Genomic DNA, 13,836 nt, shown 5'->3' with positions numbered 1-13,836 from the left:
AGCATCTTCATATTGCCAAAGTAGATTATCAAGGCTTTTGAACATAAATTTAATAGTTAACTTTGGAAAGGAAAGCATGGTTCAGCTCTAGGGGCTAAGTATCCTGGCCTGGGGTATTGTATACAAGCAAAAGAGAGAAGGTGGATTAGATTGAAGAGTGGAAGAATTGAACAAAGCAGCCATAATGAGACATACATGGGATTTTTTTGCAACGACAGGCTCAAATTGGGTAGCTTGGGTTCAATCTAATCTTTAAAAGATGAATTTCTGAGTATTAACATTCCTCAAGGCAGCTATTGAGGTTGGAAGAAAATTCTAAATCTTAGAAGCACTGTTAAGCCGTTACTGAAGTGTGAAGTGGGATCAAGTTGTAGCATTTTCCTATGGCATGATTGGTGGAATCCAGACGGAGTCCTAATTCAGAAGAATGGTACTTCAACTTGAGTCATATATGATGCTGCCAGTGATCAAATGAAAGGGTGTCAAGTGTTTTGAAAGAAAAACTGTTTTTGGAAGCCAGTAAGATGAGATGGCCTTGTATCTATTATAGTAAACTTTGTTGGTGCATCAAAGTCCTCAAAACGTTTCAGATAAAACCTATTCAAGAGCAGAGTCATGGGAGTACATTAGAGCTAAGCTTCTCTTGTTGGTGCTTCGAAGTCCTAAAAAACTCTCAGAGTAGCATCATTAGGTTAGACCTGGCAAAGTGGGATATCAGCTCATTTAATGCAACTTCAATTACATGTACGTATGCAAATCATGGTCCAAAATCAGCTTCTGAAAACGAGCAGGTCTGTTTGCATGGGGAGAAAAAATATAGAAAACATTAGTATATCGGACTGTCTTTAAAAAATAAAAAAAAATAAACTTTTTTTTTTTTTTTTTGATAAGTAAAATGAAAAGAAACTAAAGAGACAGATTTTAATTAACTCAAATTTCCTGTACAGAAGGAAGAAAAAAGAGAGGTCAGTCCTCCAGACATGAGGTCTCCTCATTCTCCTTTGTATACCCCACTAAACCATGGGCTGTCAGATTACACTTCTTTAATATTGCACGAAAATTGAGGGCACGTTTAGTAGACTGTAATAGACACTGTAATGTAATAGTTATTCCTTTATTAAAAGTACTGAATATTTATTCCTTCACCTTATGTAATAACTTTTTAAAAAAATTTCCTAAAAAGCCATCAGTTGCCACATCTTCAAAAGGAAAGAAAACAAATTTTCCTTATTGTTAATTATTAGCTCTATTTTGAACAACCTAAAATAAGTGTATTTTTGGAAATTTGACTTAAAAATGATTTAACTACACCTTCTTTTTATACTATACTAAATTGTGGATGCATATTCAGGATTTTATTCCTAAATAGTCACTAAACTAATGAATAGTAATACTTATTACATTCCAACTTAATGTATTCTTATTCTCATGTAATAATTTTTACAGTGTACCAAACATGCCATGAAGAAATTTGTTAAAAACCTGCAGTGTGAGAACTTTTATATCTTTCTTGGCCTCAAACGAATAGCTTTCATTCAACTTCAATGGAACTATCAACCTGAAATTGGAAGTCCACCATGACGTCTTGTATTCCAATATCAAGACTAAATGTAACAGCTCGATTCATCAATAACATTCCACCATGGTGCCGCATAGAGTCTCGACAGAACTTGCAGCTTCTCTTTACGCAATTTCATCAAGATTATGCCACAGCAGCTAGGCCAATTTAAAACTGATCTCAAGCTCAGGTGAACCCAACTTTAACATTGCCATTTCCACAAAATCAACAAAAGGAACCATCAAATGGGAATTCCCTAAGTGCAGGTGAAACGGTTACGCCATAATCTGAGAACGGTAAACACCAAACCGTGGAAGAAAAAGCAAAACAACAATTATATTAATACTAAGGAAGAGAAATTTCAATATGCATTTGTATATAGAAGTTTAAAAGAGCATTGCATTTGTAGGTCACCAAAAAAAGAAAAGAAAAGAAAGAACATGATTTAATCAAACTAGTCGCTAACCCGTGCGATGCACGGGATAGTTAATCTTGGAACACACGTGTAGTTTTTGATACTATCTCAATCCCTCAACAATCTTTACCCTTCTAGCAAAATATATATATATATATATATATATATATAAATATATATATATATATATATATATATTTCTTATCCTCAAACCAAACCTATTTAGCGCATCTTTTTATTTGCTTCAAAATAAAGCATAACATTAATCTACCATGTGCTTGTACCAGTTTTGCAATAATAATTCCCCATGTATAATCATTCCCATCCAAAATATTAGCACACAAAACAAAACTCCCCAATCAAAGCATTGAAATGTAAGAACATATGGAAAATGCTAAAGGTACTACCAATTTTACAACAAAAAGCTTACGCAACTTACATCAATAAAAAAATAAAATAAAAAAAATTTTAAGTGGGCACATTTCATGAATTAGCCCATCCATTACAGTGATGACTCCAATTTTTCTAAAGCGCCTCATCTGATATGTTGGATTTATGAATGTAGTATTATGCAAACTATGAACATTTCCAATTAACAGGAAACCAAACAGGTTCAAGAGATACACCTAAAAAGGGAAACATCAAAAGAAAAAATTGTCAGCTCAAATTTTATTTGCTTTAGTCAAATGAATTCCATAGCAGCAAATTGCTAGCATCATAACTCATTTAGTTCATAAATACAATAATAGAATACAAACAGAATAAATTGCTGGCATCATAACTCAACTAAATGGTATAATCAGATAATACATCAATTTATGAACTTAAAATAAAATATGAGGCAAGAAAATCCATTGAGAAAAAAAAAGTACTCACATTTTATATAAGCCTATGCACCATAGAACTATGTTAACCTCAATATCAAATTACAATGGCTACAATACAACTTAAGAAATGAATGCAACATAAAGAAAAGAAACTAAATAAGAATTGAATAGGTAGATTCAAGATACCACCATATGCACTGAAACTTTTTTTCAAGAGAAAGCAAAAGCAATCACCTTTAAATCAATATCTACAAACATTATTTCATTATACTATTATACGAAGGACATAAGCAATAAGCCTGAACCCAAAATATTCTTATATGCCTTTTTCTATATACCCATAATACAGTAATTCAGAATAAAGCTTATTTCAACATCAAACTTAGCAAAGCACAATAAAATCAAGTTTATAGCATAATTTTAACAATTATAGCAGAAATATCAGCTATAAATCAAAATGGCAATCAAGAATATATATGTACATTTCAAAGTGGCAAGGATCAAAACATGTGCATATCTCTAATTTTAACATGATTATATGGATTAAACAAACACAGTAAGGATAAAATATATACACACACTCACATTGAATCATTAAAATCACTATTATTTCCATGGACGTAATTCACTCTACCATTAAACTCAAGCCCAGAGGATTTTTAATGAGCCTTATGGACTTATGGTTATCTACAGGAATTGGTAACCATCATCGAGGAAAAAAATATCTAGAGTCTTCCAAACTTAAAGATTGTCACCATTCCCATCTCTTAAGAAAAAGGAAAAGAAAGGCATGATTGTGTTTCTTTTTCTCTATTTTAAAAACATCATTGAAAAATACCCAAAACCCATTAACCCAAATACTCTAAACAAAAAAGCAAACCAAATGCGACACAAATATCCTAAAGATAGCAAATTCTAACCAAATACCTTTATCAAAACAAAATCTAACCTAGAAATAAAAATCAAAGATTTAAAATCAATCCGACTAGAATACCCAAAACTAATCATATTTAATGCCATTTTTGAAAGACCATAAGTTCAAAATCAATCCAACCAAAATACCTATTTTAGATGGTGTTTTTGGGAGCAAAAATTGTGTTGGTTTGGAATTTTGTTGCAGTGGAAGGCCAGACAAAGTCTTTTATAGATCATATGTAAATCGTGTTTGAAATAGTACTGAAACCTAAATCACCTGGATTAACTACATTTGAAATTACCTGAATTCTTTCTATCTTTCTCACGATGTCAAAAATCTTCTTAAGTACCTCTTTGTTAGATTTTTGATGCACTTACAAAGACAAAATGACATTGAGTATTTAGTAATTCACCTAGTGAACGATTTTTAAAATTCAGATTTTTTTTTAAAAAAAAGTTGAAATCTTACAAACATGAGAATGTACTTGGTGAATCTAGTGGACTTGCACAACATGACTAACCCTCCAAGATAGCAAGATATTATCACAAATTAAGATGCATTAAAATTTAAAACAACAATTCCATAACAAAAGAATAAAGGGTAGTTCAAATAGTTCATATTGTTAATCTCATGCCATAAAGGAAACAACAATTTCTGAAAAATTTATTGACTCAGTTCTTTTAACAAACAGGCAAAGCACATCATTAAACAAAAAATTGAAATAAATAGATATTGAGACTTGAAGCTCAAATATTTGACATACTAAAGTAGAAATGGAAACCCAATTCAGATGCAAAGTTTGCATTATTAGCCTCGTTGATCAAATATGACAAAACTCATCTCTAACATTACAGAGTGTGTGTCTATACTAATGAAATACAATTTAATAATAAAATTGACCTACTCATTGTGATATGTGAACAACAAGGCCTTTATATCATAACCCAGGAAAAACTTTAATTTTAGAAAAATATATACTGAAAAAACTTGACAACAATGGTAGAAAAGAAACATGGGAAATGAAAATATAAAGAGGGGAATATATTTCAACAAAAAAATTAAAAACGGCATAAATGAAATGGCAAACAGAGCTTTATTTTTTGGTAACATGAATCTATGTTCTTCAGAACTAAATCAATCCATGAAGATCTCCAGAGATTTCTCTTTGGAGCCAAGACATACTCAAAACAAATTTAACCCAAATATCCAAAAGAAATACCAAATCTAACACAGATAACTGATGTTAAAAACAATTCTAACCCAAATTTCTTACTCAAACCGAATCTAAGCCAAAACCTGAATGCAATCCAATCCAATCAAAATACCCAGACCTAAATCATATCTAAACCCAAATTTAAAGAACCTAAACCAAAACACAATACAATTCCATTTCATTTGAGGTTTAAGATAGGCCACAACATATACATCTTAAATATCATATTTGTAAGCAGCTGAGATTATAGTATTCCTCAACTATAGTCATGCATACAATGTACAATTATTTGACAATTGACATGTGAAGTGTGACCATCATGCAGGACCAATCATGAAAAAAAAATCATGTGATATATCTGGGTGAGTTATGGCTATTTTGACTTCCCAAATTGGATTTGTTGTTATTTATGAATATTGCTATTTTTTCTGAAGTTGTTTTTACCCTAAAAGGTAAAATTATATTGTATTTAGACACTACTATTTTAAGATAATTCTGGAAATAGAATTTGGGCTCTGAATTTGGGAAGGAATATTGACAATAAATTAATAAAAGTACTTCAATTAACTGGGAAAAGAGCATGAACAGTTCAATGACAATTATGTTTAAAAGCAGAACTTTTAATCTATAATAAAAAAATAAATAAATAAAAAGAAGTAATGCTGGAGTCTTACTGTTAGAATAATGTTATCTATCATGCGTTAATAATTGTAAATTGTTTAAACACTAAAATTTTATTGCTTGTAAATGTTGTTTAGATGATCATTTGAAAGTACTATGCACAAATATTCATCATAACAATAGCGTATCACTGACTCCAACCAAATGTACAACAACCAATTATGCATAATACAAAATACAAAACCAAGCAAAACCCATCATAAAAAACTAAAAAGCCTATCTGGATCAATCAAATTTTGATATCATTCCATCTGTGTTGGCAGAATTTGTGATATTGAATTGGAAGCTGGAGTTGTAACTGGTAAAGATGGTGCTTAGGCTGGTGCTCATGTCAGTGGAATTTTCATTCCTTCTCTCTTTGTTTTGGGATTGGAGAAGTTCAAAGCAAGTGAAAATTTGATGAACATAGATGCAAAATGAGCAGTACAAATAACATATGAATCCAACAGCAACTACAATCAGAAATGAAGTCCTACTTGCTGTGAAAATCATTTATCCTCTGAATGTTTAGACTCAAGACTTAGTTTGTTAGATAAACCCCTAAACCCTTTAATTTACAAAAGTAAAGCAAGCTGAAGAGTAAAAATTAAATTTAAAGCATAAGTTTGAGCAGTACATGCAGTTTTTGCATTTTATATAGCAAATACTTCTGGTAATAAGCTATAATACTTCAAAATCCAAATAGAGCCATAGTATTACATATACAGTTTAGATTAAACTTAAATAAACCAATAATGATATTAAAAAAAAAAAAATCCCACAGATGTGTATGTAATTAGGTGTAGAATTAGAACATGTCATAATCCCCAGTATTGTTAATCAAGTTAACCTGGTATAAATAAGAAGATTTGAGAACCAAGGTTCTTAATGCTCATGTTTTAAATACTACCAATCATATATGTTTGCTGTTTCAGGGCTTTCCCTGTCTTCCTGGTCACTTACTTAAGATTTCATAGTAAAAAGACTTAGAACTTGGAGATTCAGCTATTATGAAATCTGCCTCCTGGGGCAGGATGGTTAATGTGCTCATGTCAGTTCTAGCTTTAAAACATTCAAGTTAAGTCTATAAAAATAAAACTCCAGAAGATACAACAATGCAATTGTTTATAGGTAAAGCACACATATAATCAACATGATCATTAAAATAGAGTAAAATTCAACCAACCTTCATGACACTTTTACAATTTTATTTGGATTGTGTGTCTCAACAGCATACCAATGCAATTATTAATTACTAAAAATTCAAAAAAAAATTTATTTATACATGATAAGTACCAATTCAAATTGAGTTTCATGAGTTCTTTAAATGTAAAGAGAACACTACAATATTTAGAAATTAGATGTACATAGACAAATAGATAACCCTATACTAAAATAAATTCAAAAATTTAGTACAGAGGCAAACGAATACCATACCTTTAACCTTGATTCAAATGGAGGAAAAGACTGAAGAGAAAGGCAATAAAAAAGCAGAAATTAATCAGGAATATTAAATCTAAATAAAAGTGAATGGAAGAACAAAAATTAAGAATGAAACCTGCTTTGTTGTTGCAAGGAAGGAACAACACAAAAATAAACATGAAGGTTTGAAAAAAAAAAAAAAATAGGGGACTGAGTGGAGACAAAGAAGGCTGATGTTTTAGGTGCCCAAATAATTATTTAATCAAACATACGATTAAGCTAAGCTAAATCAGATGTGCTAAAAAACCTAGATAGCAAAATAAAGCAAAACTTGAAAGTAAAGCAAAACCTGTAGGATTGTTGTCAGATTTTGACTGTTGGGAGCCTCTTCAATACTATCTCCACTTTCTTACAAAACTTGTAGAATTTAATTTTCTATGAGTGTTTCCCTGACTTCAACAAAAATGAATAGAGAGAAAAAGGGATTAGGAATTGAAATCCCTAAATTGACAGAAAAACCTAATTAAAAACGAAATCCTTAAATTGACAGAAAAACCATTATGCGCCTAGGCTATCAAATCCTTATGGGGGGAGGAGTCAAAATCATGGGCAAACTAATAGCTTGAATTTTACTTGGCTTCTGGAATTTCATCTCAATTTATAAATCCTTCAGCAGTTCTTTTGACAGATTCAACTATACATATGTGTTTCTGCATTCATGTTCCAAGTAACATAATAATAGGAATTAAAACTATAGAACACTATATCTCTTGCCACATTGTATAAGCATCAAAACAAAAATTAATATCAATGATAAAGATTCAAAACCCTAATTAGGATCTCAAACTATAATCAAAATCAGTACTTTATTATATTTTAACCAAAAGTAACAGCAAAGGTATTGAGTTGATCGAAACCCTAATTAGGATCAGGCAAATAAAGAAATTCAAATCAGGATCTCAAACTATAATCAAAATCAGTACTTTATTATATTTTAACAAAAAGTAGCAGCAAAGGTATTGAGTTGATCGAAACCCTAATTAGGATCAGGGAAATAAAGAAATTCAAATCTTGGTGATGTGAGAGATTGATGGTACCGCAGTGATGTGAGCGTTTTGGTGTCGTCGATGGTTAAGGCCTTGACGTTGAGTTCGGCAGCGACTTTGTCCTGCGGTAGCTGTGTCCTCCAAAGGCCCGTCGTCTTCTTCGTCACCCAGCGTTTCATCTCCGTCTTTGGAACAGGGATTTCTTGTGGCGGTGGCGACGGCGGAGCAGCAGCTGCCGCCGTGGTGTTTTCTTGAGACAGTGGCACTGTCGTGGTGGTGGTGGCAATGGCGTTGTCAGCCATTGTGTGAGAGAGAGAGAGATCGATAGAAAAACTTAAAGTTGCTTATTAATAGACGGAGAATATATATATATATATATATATATATTTTATAAAAAGAATAAAACCATATTTAAAAATTAAAAAAAAAAAATGCTAACGTGAAAAATTGTGGAGCTAGCAAAAGCTTCGGTTATATATATATATATATATATATAGATAATAATAGCTGACCATTTTGAGTCCTTGACAACTTCAGCAAGAGCCCAGGTTTGCTAATTCTTCAGTGTGCCTTTGGTTTCTGTCCCTCTTAATTACCACTGCAATGGGCTTCAAGATTCTTGGACGTTTGATCTCCTCCTTCCATTATATTAAAGTGCACAAACAAGACAATAGGAAAATTTGATTTCAACCTGATTAAAAAAATGAAAGAAAGAAAAAATGTGGCTACATGAAAGCCAAAAGGTAATGCTAAGGTACAACTAGCACAATGCAATGATTTTATTTTATTTTTTAAAATGCCAGTAAGGTAAATACAAAAAGAAAAAAATCTCTATTATATGCCTAGGACAAATTAAATTTGTTATCATGCTAAAATAATTCAAAACCCACACTTTCATCTCATTGGATTCCCCCCCCCCCCCCTCCCAATAATAAAGTGAACATCAAGACTAGTAATAGAAAGAAGAACGATGATGACTTACAGGCAAAGAAGTCAAAAATTCTCTTACACTTGATTCAATTTTATATCCTCCATGTCTTTGGAGGTGGTTCGTCATTTGAATAGCCTTCTCCACAAGGCCCAGCCCCATCATCCTCATCATGGCTTCGCTTATTTTGGGTACCTTTGGAGGCTGAATCATTATTAATATCATAATGAATCCCAACTTTCCTCACCCACAAGTTATGTGAAGCACTTATTCTATTCTCAATTTTATTGGATCCATTCCCATCAATTTGACGAAAATTTTCTCCCCATTGGGAGTCAAAATAGCGAGGAGACAAATAGAGTTGCCAAAGGTGAGGTGATCTAATTTTGTCATAGTTTGTCCTAAAAGAAGAGTGTATTGGTAATGCGCTTTCAAATCCTTTGACTTTAATCCAACATGTAAGAAGAAAATCTTTAGAGGTATTAGAAACCTTTGGGACTGAAAAACCAACGCAGAACTCAATTCCCATCAACTCATCACACCTATAAGGCACTTGTACCTGCAATTCATGGCTTACAGATTCATGTTCAAACCTTTTTGGAAAGTGACCTTCAGGAATAATAATGTCAAAGATGTCTGGTAGTTTACCACTTTGCCCCTAAAATATACAAAGCATAATTAATGTTTATATATATATATATATCTTTTTTTGAGGAAAATAATGTTTAGAACTTAGAGTGTGTGTGTGTGTGTGTGTGTGAGAGAGAGAGAGAGAGAGAGAGAGAGAGAGCTGAAGCATGTGACCGCTACTTCGAATATGGCTAACCAATTTGAAGTAGCTAACACACTGGAAATTCAAATGGGAGTGATCTAACCTAAAAGGATAAAATTGCAGTTTTGGCAATCTCTTCAATGATAGACAATGGTTTGCAATTACAAAATCAATAGTTAAAGGAACATTTTTCAATGATTGAAGCCTTGTGCAACACTCCAAATGGAGTCTTTGAAGATTAGAGAGTTGGGACATGCTTTCAAGAAGGGAAACAAAAAAATTTCCACTTAGATTTAAGTGTTCTAAAGAGGACAAGCAGCTAATGTCATCGAGGATTGACAAAAGATCGAGGTCACTAAGATGCAAATATGTTAAAGATTGAATACCTAATAAAGAAGGCAATAATGGTTGAGTATCTCTTTGCATGGAAACATATTCTGAGCTCGTCTGATGCAATATTATGGGCTTCACATGACTTGCTAAAATTAATGAAGGCAATACTAAGCCCATCAGCTCTAGACTTGTTGGCAGGTATAAGATTCAGATAACTTCCATCTACAAATATAAAGATGTTTCAGATTTTTAAGGAGAACAATGGAAGAAGGAACCTCTGTTATGGCTGTCCAACACAAATTTAGCAGCTCCAAACCTTTTACATTTCCTATGTTCTTTGGCAAGTTACCAAATTTTAAGCATCCAAAAAGATCAATAGAATTAAGCAACTTCAAACCACAAATGGTGTTAGGAAAGCGCACAAGATTCATGCAATATCTTAGCGTCAATGAAGTAAGGTTAGTCAAACGTTCAATTGATGAAGGCAGCTCTTCTATATCTGCTTTGCTCAAATCAAGCACCTCTAGGCCTTTGCCTATCCATAGGTTCTCTGGCAAGTTTTTAATTAGTTCCACAACAGCAGTGCGATCCAAAAGAATCTCCCGTAAGAATTCCTTGTTTACAACAAATTTTGGATTTTCCTTGCATTTTGAGCAATTAGAAAGTTCAAGAGTCACAGGAGACTCCATTCCAAACTTTCTTGGAATACGAATTAGTCTTTTGCAATCTTCTAAATTAAGATGAATAAGTTTTTTAAGAATTCTTATGGATGGGTGAAATTTGCATAAATTTGTACACCTTACAAGAACTAATTTCTCAAGATTTGGGACTCCAGTGAAGTTTGGAGTTACAATTAGTTCCGAGGAATCGATCAAGTCAATGAATTTCAACTTGTCAAAATTCTGTTTAAAGAAAAACAATTGTTAGAATAATTAGCTTCCTAGTGTCCATTTATTGTAATTTAAAAAGCAATGTTTTTGGAGGATACTTACCTTTATTCCAATCCAAAGTTGTTCAATTTTGGTTTGTTGCAAACAAAGTTGAACAAGCTCATCTAGCTGGAAACTCGATTGCAAAGATTTTGATGGATACAAAATCCAATCAAGAATTTTTAAATCATTAGGGAGCTGTGTGGGGACATGAAGAATACCACAAATTCTAAGAAATTTAAGATTGTCCATCTTCAAAAAGGCCTCACAGTTCCAACATGCATCTTGTTGTTCATTATAAGTACTTACAATATCCATGGCTTTAAGTGTTCCTGTCCCCTAATAATCAAGAAGGAATTGGTGAATTGCGAAATTAATTATTACCATTACAATTCAAATTCCAAATTGTTAAACATGAAGGTAGGGAATAAGCTCAAATTCTCTAAATAACCTCTTGCCTTATTTTTTTTTTAACACTTTGTCAATGTCCTCATAATCCCACATTCTACTATGCTTCCTAGGATCATCAAGGCACTCTTGACAAACTATGTTCCTACCCATTTCTTCAAGCAAGTCATGCATCCACAGTATATCATTATCCATAATTTTCAAGAGAGACTTATCAGCGAGTTCCTTCAATCCAATAACAGGGTAAAGGCCAAGAATATCTAGTATTTCAAATACATAATCTTTCTTTTGATTATTAAAAAAGCATGCAATATGCAAGAATATTTCCTTCTGTGGTTTTTGGAGTCCATTAAAACTTATTTCAAGTACTTGGAGAATTGTTTCGTCTGGAATTTCTTGGAGTCTCTCTAACACAATTTTCCATTCAACAATACTTTTTCCAAACAAAGAGGAACCCAAAACCTCAAGAGCTAGAGGAAGGCTAGCGGCATAAAACAAAAAATGGTTAGACAACTCTCTATAATCATCAAGGACATGCTTTTTTTTAAAAGCTTTCGAGGAAAAAAGTTGAAGGGCATTTTCATCATTCAATCCTTTAACTTCATATATTTTATCTACTTGATGTGCCTCTAAGAAATGCGCATCTCTTGTTGTTATGATAATTTTACTACCAGAACCAAACCAATCATGCTCCCTAGCTAACATTTTTAACTGTTTTATTTTATCAACGTCATCAAGAACAAGAAGAATCCTTTTACGACATAACCTATTCTTGATCTTGAGAACTCCATCATACTCCTCTTCTATTTTCAAATTCTTTTCCTTCAAAACTTCATCAATAATTTTCTATTGTAATGGAACAAGACCATATTTTTCAAACTTTTCCCTAACATCCACAACAAAACCACGAGCTTCAAATTCTTTAGAAATCATATGATAAACAACTCTAGCAAGTGTTGCCTTACCCATCCCCCCCATCGCCCAAATCCCTATAAAGCGGACATCTTTTGAACCTAGAGCTAAACATGACTCCAATTCCACCAGTTGAGAGTATATTCCTACTAGATCCTTGGTAATATATGGGAATGCATCATATTTCAAGTTGAGCGATATCCATTCTATTATTTCTTGAATATCTTGTGACTCAGGTCTACAATTAAAAAAAGTTGGAAATGCGTTGAGTTTGAACCACCAATAAGTTAGACAAAAAAATACGATTCATATTTAAAGTTTAATTTTATTGACTGAAACAAAAACATGTACATTGATTAGCTTAGGAAAAAATTGAAAGAAGTACAAGGAAACATGTGTATAGATTTGCTTAAGGTTCCAAATAAAGTTATATATAAAAAGTGGGTCATTTGAATATTTAAATGAAACAAATATGTCGGGATAAATTTGAATATTTAAATGCCATCCGGTGAGGTTGCCCACCTGTCTCAAAGAATCTCTCCATTTATCCACCCTTGTTTTTTCCTCCTCCTCTTCATGTTTAACAAATGCCTGTGCAAAAGTTCCCATTTGTTTTCATACATCAGATGGATCAACATGGTGAAAAAAAGGTAAAACTGCCATTTCAATATCTTTCTTGCACGCAATGATATTTGCAAGTTCATCTAAGCACCAAGTAGAAGATGTGTAGTCTTTTGAGAGAATGACAATAGCAAATCTTGATTCTTCTATTGCTTTCAATAGCTCTAGCGAGAGAGATTTTCCTTTCTCAAGTTTTTCATCATCTTTAAAAGTGTTAATGCCTTTCTCTGTCAAAGTAGTAAATAGATGATCCATAAAATTGTTTCGAGTGTCCTCGCCTCTAAGGCTGAGGAAAACATCATACTTCCATTGCTCAGTAGAAGATGAAGTAGAAGAACTTGGAAAAGATGATGAGGCAGTTTCCATTCCCATTAAAGTCATTGCAAATGGCACTACTACTAAATATTGAATCACTATATATAGATTTGCATACCAAAACAAAAAAGAAATGTCAAAATGCAAAACTCACTCTCTTAGTTTCAAATTTTGTCATTTTAATCTTCTAAGTTTGACTTTTGTCATTTCAGTCCTCTAAGTCTCAATTACACTCAATTCAGTCATCCGTTTACTATCTATTAAATTGCACCGTTAAATTAGCCAAAATGACGCTGTTTTACACTTTAGTTAATATTTGATTTTTTTTTTTAATTTTTGAATTTTATGGAAACCGTTAATTTAAATAAATTAAAAATAAAAATAAAAATAAAAACTAAACCCAAACGGTAGAGACAGAGAGGAAGAGAGACTGAGAGGGAAAAAGGAAGAAAGAGGGACTGAGAGGAAGACGGCGGCTGGGCTCCATCCAGTGGTGTCCTCAGCTTCACTCTGCCGCTTCAGGAGGCAGCTCCGGCCACTACCACTTGCTGCCTTTTTGTC

General features: G+C 32.6%; 1 protein-coding gene across 1 annotated transcript; it reads right to left on the bottom strand.

Annotated features, from left to right (window-relative positions):
• Positions 1 to 9,079: 9,079 nt before the first annotated feature.
• Positions 9,080 to 13,341, bottom strand: LOC126691467 (disease resistance protein RPV1-like). Its single transcript, XM_050386509.1, has 5 exons — positions 12,961 to 13,341; positions 11,497 to 12,273; positions 11,083 to 11,358; positions 10,366 to 10,992; positions 9,080 to 9,544 (listed from the first exon to the last, which is right to left on the bottom strand). Exons 1-5 carry the CDS (start codon positions 13,339 to 13,341, stop codon positions 9,080 to 9,082), a joined length of 2,526 nt encoding a protein of 841 aa, XP_050242466.1.
• Positions 13,342 to 13,836: the final 495 nt, after the last annotated feature.

The sequence above is a fragment of the Quercus robur genome, chromosome 7 (genome assembly GCF_932294415.1).
Source record: "Quercus robur chromosome 7, dhQueRobu3.1, whole genome shotgun sequence".
Classification (NCBI taxonomy): Eukaryota; Viridiplantae; Streptophyta; class Magnoliopsida; order Fagales; family Fagaceae; genus Quercus; species Quercus robur.
Note: the sequence above shows the minus strand (reverse complement) of the source record. Positions and strands in the feature narration are given on the sequence as shown.

What these genes read in the sequence shown, in the direction of transcription:
- LOC126691467 (XM_050386509.1), bottom strand. Translation starts at nt 13,341, where the DNA reads ATGACTTTAATGGGAATGGAAACTGCCTCATCATCTTTTCCAAGTTCT. An exon ending in ATTATGAGGACATTGACAAA is followed by an intron (nt 11,359 to 11,496) that starts GTGTTAAAAAAA and finishes CTTGATTATTAG; the next exon opens with GGGACAGGAACACTTAAAGC. An exon ending in GTTGGACAGCCATAACAGAG is followed by an intron (nt 9,545 to 10,365) that starts GTTCCTTCTTCC and finishes CATGAATTGCAG; the next exon opens with GTACAAGTGCCTTATAGGTG.